At 43.7% G+C, this 18,797-nt stretch overlaps 1 protein-coding gene across 3 annotated transcripts in view; it reads left to right on the top strand.

Moving 5' to 3' along the window:
- Vsnl1 (visinin like 1) overlaps positions 1–18,454 on the top strand; it is a 119,743-nt gene extending 101,289 nt beyond the window's left edge. For all 3 annotated transcript variants that reach the window (XM_076942117.1, XM_034514623.1, XM_076942118.1), the window contains exons 3-4: positions 4,250–4,465; positions 17,192–18,454. In XM_076942117.1, the coding sequence (XP_076798232.1) occupies positions 4,250–4,465; positions 17,192–17,389 (414 nt within the window). In that variant the 3' untranslated portion in view covers positions 17,390–18,454. The remainder of the gene's footprint in view (positions 1–4,249; positions 4,466–17,191) is intronic.
- Positions 18,455–18,797: the final 343 nt, after the last annotated feature.

Consider the following 18,797-nt stretch of genomic DNA (forward strand, 5'->3'; position numbering starts at 1 on the left):
CACATATTGCCAGCAGGTGGCGACAAACACAGCAGAGCATTCCAGGCTTTGGGAATGATGGAAGCTAGGAATTATATAACACTTGAACAAACGTGGATTTCATGTTTATTTCCTCAGCCAACTCCTGATTACGAGAATCACAAGGTGTGGTAGAAGTGCCTTGGTGGATCTCAGTTCAAATTCTGCTTCTTACATCCTAGATATTGTACAAACTATTTCAAGCTTTGACCACTTATCCATAAATAAATAAATAAATAAATAAATGAGGCAAGAGGGGTTGAGACAAGATTTCTTTGTGTACCCTCATAGAAGCAGGAGGAGGGAGGATGGGATAAGGGGTTCCTGGGTGGTGGGGGGAATGGGGTAAGGGGATAAAATTTGAAATGTAAATATAATATCCAATTTTTAAAAAGGGAAAAAAGAAAAATAATCATAATAATAAAAGATTTCTTTGTGTAGCCTTGGCTGTCCTGGGACTCTGACTGTAGGCCAGGAAGGTCTCAAACACATAGATATCTGTCTGCCTCTGCCTCCTGAGTGTACCACCTCTACCCAGATCTAAAATAAAATTGATAATATCATGCTTTACTATAAAGGTTAAATGAGGTAACAGTCGTACCCTATATAGACATATAGGTATAATTTCATTGTTCGTTTCAAAAGCCAGTGTGTGGTGCATGCCCAAAATCCTAGCACTTAAGAGATGGAAACAGGCAGACAGATTAAGTGTCCAAGGCCAGCCTAGGCTACAGGGGAACCCTATTTTAAAATAGTAACAAAAAATTCAGTCAATGAAAATTACTTCAATATCAATACTTTAATAGAGAAGTTGAAGTAATATATATGGAAGTGGGAAGAAATCAAGAGTATTATTAAGATGAAAATATATATATATATGCTCAGCCCCTGTTATTCACTGAGAGAAATAGGTTAGGGTTCAAGCTCCTGCTCTCTTCTTGAAAAGACTGAATAAACTGTGGTTCCATTTTTCCATAATGATCCGTCTGGGGTTAGACCAAGCCATCAAAAGGAGAGACATCCTCTGATAAGAAAAGCTTAGAACGTGACTGGAGGTTTCAGAGGAAACGGTCGCTCCAGACACTCGACAGTTCTCAAGTCAGCACTTCCACAGCAAAACACATGGGCTGCCAGAGTCAGTAAATAGACCTTCTTCAAGGCACATGTAACTTTTATAGTCCAAAATCTGTGATCGATTTTTTTTCCTCTCAAGAATTTCCAGTTCTAAATTAATTTTTAATATACTGACCTACAGTGCCCGGCTATTTTTAGATAAAGCTGTCAGCTATCCCTTAACTTAAAAGTATGCTCAGAGACATAAGGAAGTGGAAATATCACCCTGCAGAAATGAAGGGGAAAAGAAAAGTGCCCAGTGCTCTCTGGTGACTGCATAAAGGCTGCTGGATAAACCACCCTGAGCAGCAGAGAACCCCGGGGAATTCTTAGAAGGGTTGGCTCTGCTTCATTCCGGGGCCAGATCTCAAGCACCAGCCCAACCTACAAGTAGAGCAGCACACCTATAAAGGGACAACCTCCACTGGTGCCCATGACCCACAGAGAGCAAGCATGCACGTTAGAATGTGTCAGGTATGAATTTCCTCCTTCCCACACGCAGAACCCGTCATCCAGACCTCATGTTCAAGTCCCTCAGTAGCTAGAAGGGAGACGAATCAGAGTGAGAATCCTGCTGAGCAGGTCACAAGGAAGTAAGTACTTCCCTGAAGAACCCCTCCTCGAGGTCTCCTGAGCTCTGTTCACCCCATGTTCCAGCTCTTAGCAGTTAAAAAAAAAAAAATCATGACAGACTCCAAATGATTTCTGTAACAACTACATGGTCCAGGCACACAAGGACTTCAAGCTGTTGGTTTCTGCATCTCTAACATCCAGGATGATACTCAAAGAAGAAACCTTGGAATTCTGTTTGAGTACTAATAAGGGGAGGTTCTGAGAAACAGGATACAGTTAGGGAGCAAGGAAACAAAGGGCAATGCTGGCCCTCAGGACCACATAAAGGTAAGGTTGACGCTGGGTGTAGTGGCACATGTCTGTAAACCCAGATCTTGAGAGGCAGGAGCAGGTGGGTTCAAGGCCAGCCTGGTCTATATAGTGAGTACCAGGTCAGGAGAGTTGCAGAAGTAAGACCCTGTCTCAAAAGAAATTGAGGGAAGAAGAAGAATGGTGAAAACAGTAAGTAGCTTTGAAGTTTGTGTCCTCTGAGATATGAAAAATGAAACAATTGCCCTTCTTTTAAGCCACTAAATGTTGGGGTGATTTTCTGCTACACAATGACAGAAATAAGAACAGTGTAGAGAAGTGACAGCTACTAAACCCAGTGGTCCTCAACCTTCCTAATGCCATGTCCCTTTAATTTTTTCTTTTTTAATTTCATGTTCATTGGTGTTTTCCTACCTATATGTCTGTGTGAGGATGTCAGAGACTCTGGAACTGGAGTTACTGACAGTTGTGAGCTGCTATGTGAGTTCTGGGAATTGAACCCTCGTCCTCTGAAAGAACAGCCAGTGCTCTTAACAGCTGAGCCATCCTCCAGCCCCCAGCTGTGACCCTTTAATACAGTTCCTCATGTTATGGTGATCCTAACCATAAAATTGTTTTTGTTGCTACTTTATAACTGTAATTTTGCTCCTGTTACGAATCATAACATAAATATCTGTTTTCCTTTGGTCTTAGGCAACCCCTGTGAAAGGGTTGTTGTACAACCTTCCCCAAAAGGGTCTCAACCCACAAGTTGAGAACCACAGTACTAAACACAGTCTGTAGTGGCCTCTCCCGCCCTTATAATTCTGTGTAGGTCATACACATAGAATTCTGGTATGAAAAGGCCTATTTTATTTCTATGGCAAATTTTCTTTTACCACTTTAAAAAAATATCTTATTATTAATCTACGTGTGCCTGCAGGTGATATATGATGTGTACATGAGTGTGGACACACAGGTGCTGTAGCATGTAGGTGGTGGTCAGAGGACAACTTCTGGGAATCAGTTCTCTCTCCTCCCTTTACCTGAGCTCCTGGGATCAAACTTGCATTAAACAGCAAGTGCCTTTCCCTGATGGACCTGGAGGAAGCTCATCTACTTTCCAGTGTGCTTCTGGGTACAGGAAGAAGTAGGTGGGTAGGGTGGAGGAGAACCTAGCCCAGAAGGATACAATTGTATCCATGGCCCCAGTAGCAGTGAGGCCAAGGGGACAGACAAGCTAAAGAGGGCACACTGGAGGCCATCCAAGTAGTGGCCGCACACATGGTTCTTCCAATCAAGCAAAACCTAGGGCAGGAACAGAAGAGACCAACCCTGATGCTCAGCCAAATGTATATTTACAATATATTCATCCAGAATGCCAACAGACCTTCCATGCATGACCTGGACAGTGCTGTTTGGTTTTATTTCTGTTTTGGGTCTTGAGATGCATGTGGTTGTCAGTGCTCAGAACTGCCTGCTGTTTATGGGACACCTGGCATCTGTCTTGGGGGCACCGGGACCACTGTGAACTGGCGCTCAACGTCTCCCAGCCCTATCATAGATGTCCTCTCCTCTGCTCCTTGTGTCCATTCTGTCACCCACACAGCCTGTTGCCTGCTGGTTCTGTGAAGAAAGCTCTTTATGTCTCTCACAATAAGCCGAGTCATGTTCTATTTATAATGGCTTTTTAAATGTCTGCTCTGCAAAGGAAAAGTCCCTGTATTTTAAAAAAAAAAAAAAAAAACAAAAAAAAAAAAACAAAAAAAACTGGAATCTCACCCAGGGAGGTGACACACTGTGTCATGGCACCAGAGACAAAGGCAGAAAACTGGTCCCTGCATCCTGTGGTGTGGTGACCCTAAAGGAACCTACAAAATGTTGTGTCACCCTATGTGGCCTGCTACCTGCCTCTGTCCTGCCCTGGAGGTGACTAAAGGGGAGACAGAAAAACAAGGTGTTGAATGACTGGGGCCTCATCAATCCACATGCCTCCACAGGAAATAGTCTATACCTGTGCTCAAGGAGAATGAGAGAAGGCCTCCCTTCTGTCTCCCTTCCCTTGCTCATCACTGGTGCAATGCATTCTGCTGACAGATAAGGCCCACACAATCTCCAACCATGCTCCGTAGCCAGGATCCACTGTAATCGGCATGGTGGGAGCCTCTGCCTGTTCATGATGCTAACTCTACCCTGGGGCCTCTCTGCACCTGTACTTCCTCCCGCTCCTGACCCGTGACTTGTGTCTTCTTTGCAGTTCTTCCCCTATGGAGATGCCTCCAAGTTCGCACAGCACGCCTTCCGCACCTTCGACAAGAACGGTGACGGCACCATCGACTTCCGAGAGTTCATCTGTGCCCTGTCCATCACCTCCAGAGGCAGCTTTGAGCAGAAACTGAACTGGGCTTTCAACATGTACGATCTGGACGGTGACGGCAAGATCACCCGGGTGGAGATGCTGGAGATTATCGAGGTGGGTCTTCAGAGGGGATACAGGGAAGACCCACGGACGCCATCTAGACAGCTATACCTCTCACTCTCTGCAAGCCTTGCTAGTTACACACCAAGCTTTGGTTTCTCCCACCATGTCCCCACTGTAGGGCAGGGCAGGGCAGTCACAGAGGCAAAAGTAGGGCATTCCAGTAACATAAAACTGGCGTTTTAGCCATTTACTCAGTACAAGACCTTCAACAACAACAACAACAAAGAGCTTTCTGGGAGCGAAGGGTATTTATTACCAAGTCAGCCTCTCTAGTTCTCATTTGGGCCCTGCTGAACATGGCAATACCTTCCTTAAACCGTTTTGAACTGGATCAGAGCCCAGCGCAGCCAGCAGCTGTGGGGCCCCCCTCACCCGACCCCTATAGGATTCAATGGAATCCAGAGATCTTTTCTAGTTGTGTTGGTAAAAACCCATGATTCCTCTGCCTACTGCTCTGGTGAGGTCATCAATCACCATTTCTTCTTGTGCTGCCTCCTGGATACGCCCCCTTGGAGTTCTCACAATGCCCCCTCTCCCCCTCTCCCCCTCCCCCTCTCCCCCTCCCCCCCTACCCCTCTACCCCTCTACCCCTGTTCCTGTCCCTGTCCCTCCCCCTGTCCCTCCCCCTGTCCCTCCCCCTGTCCCTCTCCCTGTCCCTCTTCCTCTCCCCTCCTCCTCTTTGAGTCCAGGATGCACCTTCTAACGTAGGCTCCTCCCTCATATCACTGACTCTATTCACATCTTACCTCCCACCAAGCCTTTCTCCCAGTAACCCAACCCAAATGCACCTACTGTATCCCAACACGGTCTGGCCTGACCAGGAAGGGTCATTTTGTAGCATTTAACACTGCCCCAGCTCACCCTTTGTATATACTGTATAACAGAAGACAGGTCCTATTCAGATAAGGATTCTGCATGCTTGATGCTGTATCCCAGAACCTGAATCAGTACCTGGAACCTAACAGGCACCCAGAATTGATGGATGTATTGATATATTTAGTTAAATTAGAAGGTCTTGGTGTGCTCACCTATCCCTGTAGTAACCACTAAGGCCCAGGGAGAGAAATACGCTACTTATCATGGACAATATGGAGCTGAAACAAAGGAAGACAGCAGCCCAAGGAACTCCCATCATTCCACCACTCTCCTTCACTCCCCTCCCTAGGCAGTCAGTAGTCCTTCCCCTAACCCACCCCACCAGCCTACTCTGCCTACCTCTGAAGTTGTGTGCTTTTATCACCCACCCTCTTTCTTGGCATGTGTAGATCCTTATCCTCCTCTGTCTTTTCCTGCTGTGTCTTCAGTGCCTACAGGTGCTCTCCAAGGGGCCTACCTAATAGTGCCTTAGTTCTCTGTTTGTGGTGGCTTATTTACAAGGCTAGCTACACCTTAAAATTTCTAAGGGCAGGGCTTTATTTTCTCATCTCTCTCCAATTCAACCCCTTGTTCCTTTTCACATGCAGCTTGGCTCTCTCCAAGCTCGAAGTGAGCTTCCTTCCCAGTGGGTTTTTCCAAGTTTCTTCTCTTTCAGCCTCTTGCCACATTTCCCCCTCTAACAACCAATCCCATTATCCTCTAAACTTTTTCTCAAATTGTTGTTAATGCCCTTCAGCCAAAGACCACCGAAAACATACCTGCTGTTGCACGAGTCACACTGATTATTAATCAAGGTAAACTCAGAAAGGAGCTACACTGGCTACTGGTTAGGGTTACCATTGCTGTGATGAAACACCATGACCAACGGAACTCAGGAAGGGAAGGGTTAATTTGACTTACACTTCCACATCTGTAAACCATCATCAAAAGAAGTCAGGACCGGAACTCAAAACAGGACTGGAATCTGGTAGCAAGAGCTGATGTAGAGACCATGGAGGGATGCTGCTTACTGACTTGCTCCTCATGGCTTGCTCAGTCCACTTTCTTATAGAACCCAGGACCAAACCACATGGCTGGGCCCTCCCCATCAATCACTAATTAAGAAAATGCCCTACAGCTGGATCTTACAGAGGCGTCTTCTCACTGGAGGTTCCCTCCTTCAGATGACTCCAGCCTGTGTGAAGGTGACATAAATTAGCCAGCACAGCTACGTTTTCCACTGTTGTGACGAAGCACCTGCCAAAAACATCTTAAGGGAGGAAAGGTTTACTTTGGCTCAGAGTTTGTTACAATCCCTCAAGGAATGGAAGGTGGGAGGCAAGAGCTTAAAGCAGCTAGTTGCATCGCAGCCAGTACTGAAGCAAAGAGATGAGAACTGGCTCTCAGGTTGCCTTCTCGTTTGATTTGGTGCAGAATCCCATCCTAGGGGAAGGTGCCACCCACAGCTAAGGTGGATCTTTGCACCTCAAATTAGCCTCTACTAGAAATTCCCTCACGGATGCACCAGAGACTTGCCTCCTAGATGAATCTACATCCTTCCAAATTTGCAATGAATGCTAACCATCACCTAGGTTCTCAGTCCTCATAGAGTGGGAGATTTGGTAGAGTGATTTGGAAAGGGCACAGGGAAGCAGGGGTCACTCTGGACTGGGTACTGTCAAACAGTGGAGAAGGGAGAAGCCTCTATGATTCAGTTCCTCGACAAATCCCACTTTTTAAAAAGATCAACCGTACTAAGGATAAAGCTATGGCTGCTAAACAAAAGTGGCAATAATTCATCTTAAGACAGTGGTTCTCAACCTTCCTAATTGCCACAACCTTTTAATACAGTTTCTCGTGTTATGGTAATTTCAACCATGAAATTCTTTTTATTGCTACATTATAACTGTAATTTTGCAACTGTTAAAAATCATAATACGAATATCGGATACACAGAGTATCTGTTTTGGGACCCTCCAGGGTCCCTCAACTTCAACCACCCTCAGCCCACAGGTTGAGAACCTCTATCTTAGAGGGTGTTAGGGATGTGTCGCTTCCTGCAGTTTAGAAAATGTGCTGTCTTGTTCAGACATGATTTACAGACTGTCTTTACATGATCCGCCCTGGCCACAAGTTTTCTATGAAACTGACCGTATCTGACTAGAGAGCATCAGGTCTGACTATGAGGTCCAGATAAGCCACAGGAGCACTAAGGTCTCCTGGGGTCACACCAGGCCTACCTGGACAATGGCCGAAGCTTCTCTTTCTCAGCCACAGGGTGTTCCTCTTTCTTCTCTTTTCTAACTCATCCTTTCTCCCTTAAACCCTTGGCATCCCCTGATCATTTTGGTTGTGAGCCTAGCCTTTAATGGCTGAGCCAACTCTCCGGCCCAATTCTGTGCATTCTCACACAAGGTTTTGTGGATGGATTTCTCATCGGGTCGGGGCAGAGGACCTTGTTTTTTTACATGTTTAATAATTTTCTACTGACTTCTGGACTTGATGAATGAGACATGATATTTATTACTTGTATGGTAGTGTTTTTTATTCAGGGTGTTGAGAGCTGGTTTGAAAAACAAATGAAAATATTGAATGTGGATTAGTGTGGTCTCCCTAAGGCTTGATTAGGGAGGGAGTTTGCTTCAGAGTTAGTTTTCCTATTGACCTCAGAGCCCATTCTAAAGTCTATCTCTATTAATGACCTCAGGTATTTATTGAGGATACTCATGCATTTAAATGAACAAAGGCATAGAATCAATGTTGAGTTTAAGTAGAAAGGGGCATTTTCAGAAGACTGAGCCCTAAGGCATGGAAATGTTTAGAAAAAAACACCGTGAAGATGAGTCATAAAGCAGATTGGGAATGACGTCAGGGCTGGGATGCTGTAGCTTGCCTTACACGCATGGGAACCCAAGTTCCATCACTAGCACCCATGTAAAAATGCTAAACTTGGTGGTGCACACTAAACCCTTTCCAGAAATGGTGTCCTGTGCCTCTAGGCACAGATGTGTAGATCTCTTCAGAGGATCCCACTGAGACCTGGCTGTCTACACCCCCAGCTTCAGCCTGTGTGATCGTCTCTAACTCCTCATCTTTGCACATTCAATAGGCTGGGGGTATTCCCACTAAAGAATCACAACTCAGAAGCAGCCACCACAGATAAAATTTCAGGACCAGCCAGTATGAAACAAAGTTGGGTTTCTTAAGGAAAGACAAGGAGGCAGTGTCTACTTTAAATGTTGGGCACGGGTATCAAAAGAGAGATGCACTTAAATATCTTAGCAATAGCTATATTTGGGATTTGTACTTTTTTGAAGTTTCGTTGTTTAAAACGTGTAATTTATAACCTGATTTGGTGCTGTGGAGATGGAGACAGAAAGGTGCCTGGGGCTCAATGGCCAGGCAGCCTAGCCTAACTGATGTGCGCAAAGTCAATTAGAGACTCTTGTCTCAAAAGTGTAAATGAATGATGTTCCTAGGAATAACACCAAAAGTTATCTTCATATCTCTACTTTAAAACATACATGTGTATGTGCACTTATACATACACACAAGCATGATGATGATGATGATGATAATAATCAATGACCAATGGATCAAAGTGCAAAGGCAAAAACAGAGTTAGAAAGTGCAGAAACTTTCAAGGGAGAAGGAACATGCAGTCTAGAAAAGTCTGTCAGTATTCTTCAACCAAAGACCCTCAAGAGCATGGATGCATCTTTAAGAGTTGATTAGATCCAGAAAGCTAGAAGCTGTTGGTGAATTAGCCACAGGGTTGGATGAAAGATGCAGAGATAGTCAATATAGAAGAGTCTAACAACAAGATTTGCCTTCCAAGAAAGATGGGCAGTAGTCCTGCTCCTGAATGTTCCAGGCATTCAGCAAGTTCCCTCTACTTCAGCTGGTGGAAACTAGAATGTTCCCAGCCTTGTCAGTGTCATTGTTTAAGAACTCCTCCCTTGATTTCATTCTCTATGTGCATCCTAGCAGAGCTGTAAGCAGATTCCTGGAGTTCTCTGCTCATCTCCCCCCCGCCCCCCCGCCTCTGGTCTTCTTAGCCATAATTCTGGCTAACTCCACTCTCTGCTAATACTGCCGCTTCCTCCAGTTGCTGAAAGGGGGAAAATGCCAATCCTGCACTGCCATTAGAAAGTCTAAAAGGATCCTCCAGTTCCCTAGTCTATGGTGGAAGGCAGGTAGTGCATTGTGGCTGGGGTTGATTGACAGGGGAGGCTGCTGCAACAAAATACCATAGACTAGGTGACTTACAAACAACAGAAATATAGTCTTCATAAGTCTAGAGGCTGAACATCTAAGACCAAGTCTCTGGCAGATTCTGTGTCTAGTGAGGGCTTATTTCCTGATCTATAAAGTCTTCTTACTATGGTCTCAAGTGATGGAAGTGATAAGTGCCTCACTGGGGCGTCTTTTATAAGAACCCTGATTATTCATGATGACACTGCTCTTACGACCTAGTTTCTTCCTGTCTTAGTTACTTTCCTATTTCTGTGATGAGGTACCATGACCAAGGTGACTTATAGAAGGAGAAATTTAACTTGAGGCTCATGGTTCCAGAATGATAGTTTCAGAGAGTTCAAGTCCATGACAGTCATGGCAGAGAACATGACAGCAGGCGGGGATGACAACGCTGCAGCAGTAGCTGAGACCATACTTCTAGACCAATAAGGACCAGGCAGAGCAAGCTAACTGGAAATGTTGTTGGCCTTTGAAACCTCAAAGCCTGCCCCCAGTGGCACACCTCCTCTGACAAAACCACATCTCCTGATCCTTCCTAAATATTTCCACCAACTAGGAGCCAATATTCAAACATGAGCTTATGGGAGGTAATTCTTATTCAAACCACCACATTCCAAACCCTTGGCCTCATAGGCTTGAAGCCATAATCATAAGGAAAAATGCATTTAATCCAACTTCCAATGTCCTCATAGTCTATCACAGACTAAACATAGTTTAAAAGCCCAAAGCCTCCTCTAAGACTCAAGGCAGGCTCTTAATTGTAACCTCCTATAAAACCAAAAGGCAAATTACTTCCAACATACAATGGCACAGAAGCCACATTCTCATTCCAAAAGGAAAGAAATGGGGAATAGTGAGAAAATCCTGAGCCATAGCAAGACTGAAACCCAACAGAAGAAACCCCAAATCCTGTAGCCCCATGCCTGATGTCAAATGGTTGAGGTGGCTCCATCTTTGCAGCCTTGCTGCCTGCAACACACTTCTTTCTCTTGGATGGGTTCCATTCTCTGTACTCAGCTCTTCCTTGAAGACATGGGGCCATTCTCATTCAAATCACCATACTTCCCAAAGGCCTTCCCTCCTAAGACTGTCACCCTGAATGTGAAGATCTCAACACATGATTTTTGAGAAGACATTTGTCCATAGGGGTAAGTTCAAAAATCAGACCCTGGCCCTGCTTCAGTGTTCCCAGAAAAATAAGAATAAACAGTAGCTCCCAAGTGTATGGATGAACAAGGCTGTGAAGTACCTAACTAATTCCTCTTTCATGGCAAGTGCTTAGTATTGCTTTCTGATTTCCAGTTTGTTGTCTCCCTAGACATGGTCTCCTGAAAAGATTCAGGTCTCAGCCCTTTCCACCTAACCAGCCATATCCCCATACCCATCACCATCTTTATTGTTCTGCCAGGTTTGGGTCCTTACCACCTTTGCCAGTGTATACATTCTTGTCTCTAGCCACCATGCTCATAGAGAAGGCAGCTGCTCTTACCATGTATAATATTCCCATCATGTCAATCCTATCCTTCATCAGCTATTCATTCCATCTACCTAAAACCTTTCCAGAAAGGGTGTCCTGTGCCTCTAAGCACAGATCTGTAGATCTCTGCAGAGGATCCCACTGAGATCTGCCTGTCTATATCTACAGCTTCAGCCTATCTGATCGTCTCTAACTCCTCATCTTTGCACATCCAATGAGCTAGGGGTATTTCCACTAAGGGATCTCCATTCAGAAGAAGCCACCACAAACCAAATTTCAGGACCAGCCAGTATGAAACAAAGTTGGGTTTCTTAAGGAAAGACAAGAAGGTAGTGTATACTTTAAATGTTGAGCACAGGTACTGAAAGGGTTTGGGATTTTTGCGCTTTTTGAAGTTTTACTGTTTAAAGGGTGTGATTTATTACCGGGTTCAAGTATATTAATGTTTAAAGAGTAGGTAAGCTTTGAGAATTAAACAAGGGGTCTGCAGAGACTGTTCAATAGTTAAGAGCTCTCGCTGCTCTCGCAAAGGACCCAGGTTCAATTCCCAGCATGCACACGGCAAATCACAACTGTTTGTTACTCCAGTTCCTGGAAATCTGATTCCTTCTTTTAGCAACTGTAGGTACTGGGAACACATGTGGTACACAGATACATATGCAGGAGGAACACCATTCATAAAACAAGTAATTTAAGAAAAAAGAACTAAGCAAAAGAAAAATCCATTAGTTGGTTTAGTAATCTCGCCTATTTTAAAGAATCTCCTTTTAAAATGGAGGTGTGAGGTGGTTTATGAAATTAACTGTTCAAGTTTAAAGATGAGAGAGGAGGGGTGACAAGGTGAAGCTCAGGGGTCTCATACATTTTGGGCTTGAGCATGGTTCATTAGCTGTTTTAACATTCATCTGCAATCTCTCTGTGAAGAGGACATGAGGTGGCGCATGCCTACAATCCCCATATTCAAGAGGCTGGGGCAGGAGGAATTTATGATCCAGCTGGGATACAATGAGAGCTCAAAGGAAGCATGTAATACATTAGTCAGACCCTGTCTCAAGAAAGAAATTAAAAAGGCCTATTACAACTTTAGATAATCCTCACAGTGGTTTGTGTTTTTCTGTTGGTTCATTTTCGATTTGTTTGTTTGTTTTTCTTTTTTTTGAGGTGCTTTTTTCTTCAATCATGTCAACATTTTAAACTCTCAGTATACAAGAAATGCAGCCTAGATCCCAATGTTAACAGTTCCTCCCTCCTCCTGTGTCCCCTTAATTTTCTGTCTTTCTATATTGTCTTAATTCTATTCTTTCTGCTCACACTGTGTCTCAGAGCTGTGTGCCCAACCATATCGTCTAATACTCAGGTCAAAACTGTCTCACCTTGGTCAGTTTGACTTCTTACTCCACTTCACCTGACTTCCCACCTTGCTCTGAGCTCAGGTAACCTCCAGCTAGCTGCCTATTCTGTAAGGGCTAATGTCTTAGGGTTAATATTGATGTGAAAAGACACCATTACCAAGGCAACGTATAGATGAAGCACTTAATTGAAGGCTTTATTACAGTTCCAATTCCATGACCATCATGGCTGGAAGCAAAACAGTAAGCAGGTGGGCCTGGTGGTGAAACAGTAGCTGAGAGCTTACACCTGATCTACAGATGAGTCAGAGGGAAGGGAAGTGAAAGGATGTGACTGACTTGAAACCTCAAAGCCTGTCCCCAGTAACACACCTTTTTCTTTTTCTTTTTTTTTTATATTTATTTTATTGAATATTTTCTTTATTATTACATTTCAAATGTTATCCCCTTTCCCGGTTTCCCCTGCTCAGGAACCCCCTATCCCATCCCTTCTTCCCCTGCTTCTATGAGGGTACCCCCAACTCCTGCCTCCCCACCCTAGCATTCTCCTACACTGGGGCATCCAGCCTTCACAGGACCAAGGCCCGTTCCTCCCATTGATGCCCAATAAAGCCATCCTCTGCTACATATGCAGCTGGAGCCATGGGTCCCTTCATATGTACTCTTTGGTTAGTGGTTTAGTCCCTGGGAGCTGGGGGAGATCTGGTTGGTTGATATTGTTGTTCTTCCTATGGGGTTGCAAACTCCTTCTGCTCCTTCAGTCCTTTCTCTAACTCCTCCTTTGGAGACCCCATGCTTAGTCCAATGGTTGGTTGGCTGTGAGCATCTGCCTTGTATTTGTCAGGCTCTGACATGCACTTTTTGGCATCCGCAATAGTGTCTGGGTTTGGCATCTGTATATGGGATGGATCCCCAGGTGGGGCAGTTTCTGGATGGCCTTTCTTTCAGTCTCTGCTCTACACTTTGTCTCCATATTTCCTCCAGTGAGGATTTTGTTCCCCCTTCTAAGAAGGACCGAAGCATCCACACTTTGGTCTTTCTTCTTCTTGAGCTTCATGTGGTCTGTGAATTACATCTTGGGTGCAAGGTCATACCTCCTAATCCTTCCCAAACAGTCTTACAACTGGAGACCAAACATTCAAATATATGCACAAGTGGGGGCCATTCTTATTCAAACCACCATAGATAGCTTCCTGTGATGTAGCAGGAAGACTGATAGAAAAAGAAACAAGTGCTGATCTTGAGGAATCCACTGATCTAAGGGGCAGTGCCCAGAGAGGTAAATGGAGAAGGACAAATAATTGATATGGGTGCTGATAATGGTATGACTGTAGGAGGGAAGAGGTTACAGATGGCCTCAAAAGCCCATTAAGGAAAAGGGTACCTAATAGAGTGATAAGCACAGGGTGGACAGGCCCACACAGGGAGACAAACTGAACATTCACTTATTTCCTCATGCAAGAGCATATCCTGTCCACAGGGAGGTTCATGGAAAACTTGCTGATGCATGCTGGGAATGCTTTTGGGACACATGATGTAGAGGGATTCTGCAAGCTTTTCTGTGGATATGTGTCTTAGTCAAGGTTTCTATTCCTGCACAAAGCATCATGACCAAGAAGCAAGTTGGTGAGGAAAGGGTTTCTGAAGCTTGTACTTCCACACTGCTGTTCATCACTAAAGGAAATCAGGACTGGAACTCACACAGGGCAGGAACTCGGAGGCAGGAGTGGATGCAGAAGCTACGGAGCAATGCTGCTTACTGGCTTACTTCCCCTGGATCGCTCAGCTTGCTTTCTTATAGAACCCAAGACTATTAACCCTGGGGATGGCACTACCTACAATGGGTTGGGCCCTTCCCCTTGATTACTAATTGAAAAAAAGGTCTTACAACTGGATCTCATGGAGGTATTTCCTCAAGGAAGGCTCCTTTCTCTGTGATAACTTTAACTTGTGTCAAGTTGACACACAAAACCAGCCAGTACAACATGTTGAGATTTAGTTTGAAGTCTGGCATACCCTCTCTGATTTGTATTGACATAGAGTGTAGGACTTATTAGATCTTTACTTTCTCAGGTGTCATATTCTCGAATACAGTTAATGAGATTGCAGCCTTGCCATATCAGACTTGCTGCTAAGGTTCCCACATGTGTCTCTAGTGTTTACATTTGTTATTACCCTGACTTCATTAGTAGGACACTTGCCTTACTGGCTGCTTCATGTCTTTTGTCTCATGAGAAACCTTTTGATTTCATCGTTTAAAGGACAGAGGAGGAGCACAGTTACAAGCAAATGGCGCCTTGTTTTGTTTTCGTTTTTCCCACTATAGATGAATACAACTTAGTTGCAATTTTGAACATGCCAAAATATTTCATCTCAATGGAAATTTTAACTTGATAATTAAGGCACTCTCTAGTAGGCTACCTTTCTTAAGAGGCATGTTTAAAACAACTGCATTGAGTTGCAATTTGCAGGTCATAAATTCACCCATTTAAACCATACAATTTAATGATTTGCTGGGAGGGTGGTAGCACTCACTATAATGCAATTCTGAAATATTGTTATTTCTTACTAAGACTCCTCATATCCCTGTACCTCCTGTCAACTGAGACTCAGTCAAGTGCCACTCTTTGTCTCTATGGCACTGACATTGGGCATAAATGAAACTATGTGTGTCTGGCGGTGGTGTCTTGTGTCTGGCAGTGGTGGTGTATTGTTTTACTTCTAGAGGTTTACCCAGTTGAAACTTTTATTGTAGCCCATTCCTTTTCATTGCTGATGTGCTGTCCGTAGATGTGTCGCCCTACTTACTAATTTGAGAGCACTTGTCCTGTGCCCACTTGGAGGCTATAAATCTTGCTCTGCACGTTCTCATGAAAATTGTTTGCAGCAATGAGCACTTACCATTCTAAAGCACTATTCACAAGAGTGTGTCTATCAAGGAAGCTCATATATTGAGAATTAACAATGGGTGATCAGTTGAGCTGGGGAACTTTTCTGGCTCTGATCATTCCCTCATGTTAACCTTCAGGTCTTTCTGGACGAACTTCTTTGCAAGCTCAGTTTTAATGTTCTCCCTATCACAACAAATTGTGAGTCCCTTGTCAATTGGGATCATTTCATTTGTTCCCAAATTCCCGAAGCTAGTGTGTATTGACTGTCATCCCCATCCACAGCTTAGATCATCTAAAATGACATATGTCATGTCCTTTCCTGATCATCTTCCTAATCCCCGACCCTTCATTTACCACTGACCTTTCTATTTCCTCTACTTAGAAGCCTGGTAATCCCTTCCAAAGCTTCTCCATCTAATAAGCCTCAAGAATTACACATAGCTGGTTATATTACTCTCATTGAAAACCACTTAAGAATTCCACTGGAATACACTAAATTCCTCATCCCCTCTAAAAAGGAACATTATGGTCTGCCTTCTGCATCCCTCTCTAGAGTTGTATTCTTCATCCACAACCTTCTTGGTTCTTTTCCTACTGCCTCCCCACTCCATAGCCCTCAACCCAACAAATGTAGTGGATTCGTTTATTTTGGCTAATATTTGTTGAAGCTTTATCATTCAACAAGCATAGCAGTACTAAGCTCTGAAGAAGTGAGAAAAGCATGGAATTTCTAGTTCCATGGCATGTACTCTCTGGTGAGGAAGGCAATGCAATTGCAGTAATTGTCTTCATTAGGGTTTCTATTGCTGTGATGAAATATCATAACCCTTAGCAACTTGGGGAAAAATGTTCTACTTCATCTTACACATCCAGGTAGTAGTCCATTGTTAAGGAAAGTCAAGGCAGAAACTCAACCCGAGCAGAAAGGGAGGTCTGCACTGACTGGGAGCTACTCAGGAGTGCTGCTTACTGGCTTGGTCCTCATGGCTTACTCAGCCTGCTTTCTTATACCACCCAGAAATTACCTGCCCAGGGTTGAGCTGACACTGCCTCCTGTAATTTAATTATCCCATTAATTAAATTACATTTAATTGAGGCTGGCTTACACTTTCAGAGGTTCAGTCCATTATCATCGTGGCGGGAAGCATGGTAGCATTCAGTCAGGCATGGTGCTGGAGGAGCTAAGAGTCCTACATCTTGTTCCAAAGGCAAACTGGAGAAGATTGTCTCCCACCTGGCTAGAAAAAGGTTCTCAAAGCCCACCCCCATAATGTCACACTTCCTCCAACAAGGCCACACCCACTCCAACAAGGCCACACCCACTCCAACAGGCCACACCCACTCCAACAAGGCCACACCTACTCCAACAAGGCCACACCTACTCCAACAAGGCCACATGGCCCAATAGTACCACTTCCTGAACCATATGTTCAAACCACCACAAGCACCTCTTCATCTTATGAAGATGAGTAAACAAAGGATTACTAGTTTGTGATTATAAAACGTATGCACTCATAGTTTCAGCTTCTCTTCTTTTGTTCTTCCTCTACCAACAACCCATCAATATTAATAATTTTTAAAAAATCATACAAATAATCTGATGGAGGTATTTCCTCAACTGCTGTTCCTCTTTTCAAATAACTCTAGCTTATGTCAAGTTGACAGAAACTAGCTAACACAGTAATAAAGTGTGTATTATATTCCACCAGGGAAAGAAGTACCAGTTGCCATGGGAACTTAGAACATGGGAAGTGAACTTCTTAGGGGAAAGGGAAACTAAGTTAGGGAGGATAAACAGGATCTAATTAGGTGAAGGGAGACAGGGAGAGCAAACTCTCTGGCTTCCTGGATTTTTTGTAATGCCGTCTACCATGTTCTTTTTCCCAAGGCTATCTATAAGATGGTGGGCACTGTGATCATGATGAAGATGAATGAGGATGGCCTCACGCCCGAACAGCGAGTGGACAAGATTTTCAGCAAGATGGATAAGAACAAAGATGACCAGATTACACTGGATGAATTCAAAGAAGCTGCAAAAAGCGACCCTTCCATTGTCTTACTTCTGCAGTGCGACATTCAGAAATGAGCTGATGTCAATGCTATGGACTGCACAGAAGTCTTGATGTTCCATTCGGTCTGCAGCTATACACACACACACACACACACACACACACACACACACACACACACACACACCACAATTGCTTGGACTACCTATAAATGGACTTGCTTCTTGTGTTTGAAACACTTGTGTGCATGAGAATGTCATTTGCTAATGAATTTTAAAAGCATATATTATAAAACCAACCCGACAACCTGCCACAATGTGATATGTGTAATATCATTTCATTAAAACACATCTTCCTCCAAAGCCTGGGCAGAAGCGTGCTGCGAAGAATTCTATGATTTCTTGTACATGTTTTGCTAATGCTTGTGTCTCCTTGATTATATAATATTAGTAGCACTGAGACCCCCACGGTAATGTAACTTATTATGGGCTGCGTCACCATTCTCCTGTAAAATAGTACTGGACAGACACACAGGAGGGGCCCTTGGCTCCCTGTCTGGCCCACACACAGCTTGTATTATCAGTGAATATAAATGTACTACATTTGCATGCCTTTTGGGTTTGCCTTAATTCTTACCTCATTTGTAACCTCTCAATCTGGAAAGAGCTGTTTTGGATGAATGCAGTATACAACTTTAAAATCCTGCTCAACTATTCATTAAGTATAACTATCTATATATCTATAGACACAAAGGTATTATTTATTGAAAGTAAAAACATAATAATGGGAATGTACTGATTTCTGTTTGATGTTTCAAAGGCTTCCAGAAAGGTGGCAATAGATGTCCCAAATAAATTTCTAATATTTAATTTAGTTCCCTAATTATTAATTTACAATTTTCAGCTCAATGTTCATAATAGTAGTCAGCTAGCCATGACTTACTAAATCTACCCTTAACATACATCTCTGGAATTTTCAGAATAACTGAAAGGGGGGAAAAAATCACTTTCCAACTTCTCATCCAGCCCCTCCCCCAAAGAGGGCTAATTAAATATGGCATGTAACATTTAAAGAAAACAGGAGATTTGCTCATTCTGGAAAACAATGCTCATTATGTGATAATAAACTTTATCTCAGTGTGACTTTGGTGCCAACAATGTGTTATGTTCCATACAACTCTGAGGAGGTGCATTTAGTAGGTGAGTAGGGTCCTCAAAGATTATGTTCAAAGTAAAAAGCATGCTACTTTTTTGTGTGTGTGTGATGGAACAAAACTGACCCTTCTGACCTTGAGGGGAAAAATGTCACCCAGAACTCTAAATCGGGTTGGCATTTTCAGACCATGCCTGGAGATGTTCAGCTTCTTCACACAGTACAGTCTACTTGTGTTTCTTCTGATGGATTGCTCAAGGTTTGCACTGCACACTAGCTATTAAGCCTTTCAGGGGCAGCCGCTGTGACCACAAAACCAAAGCAAACAAGCCA

This window comes from Arvicanthis niloticus, chromosome 11 (genome assembly GCF_011762505.2).
Source record: "Arvicanthis niloticus isolate mArvNil1 chromosome 11, mArvNil1.pat.X, whole genome shotgun sequence".
NCBI classification, from domain to species: Eukaryota; Metazoa; Chordata; class Mammalia; order Rodentia; family Muridae; genus Arvicanthis; species Arvicanthis niloticus.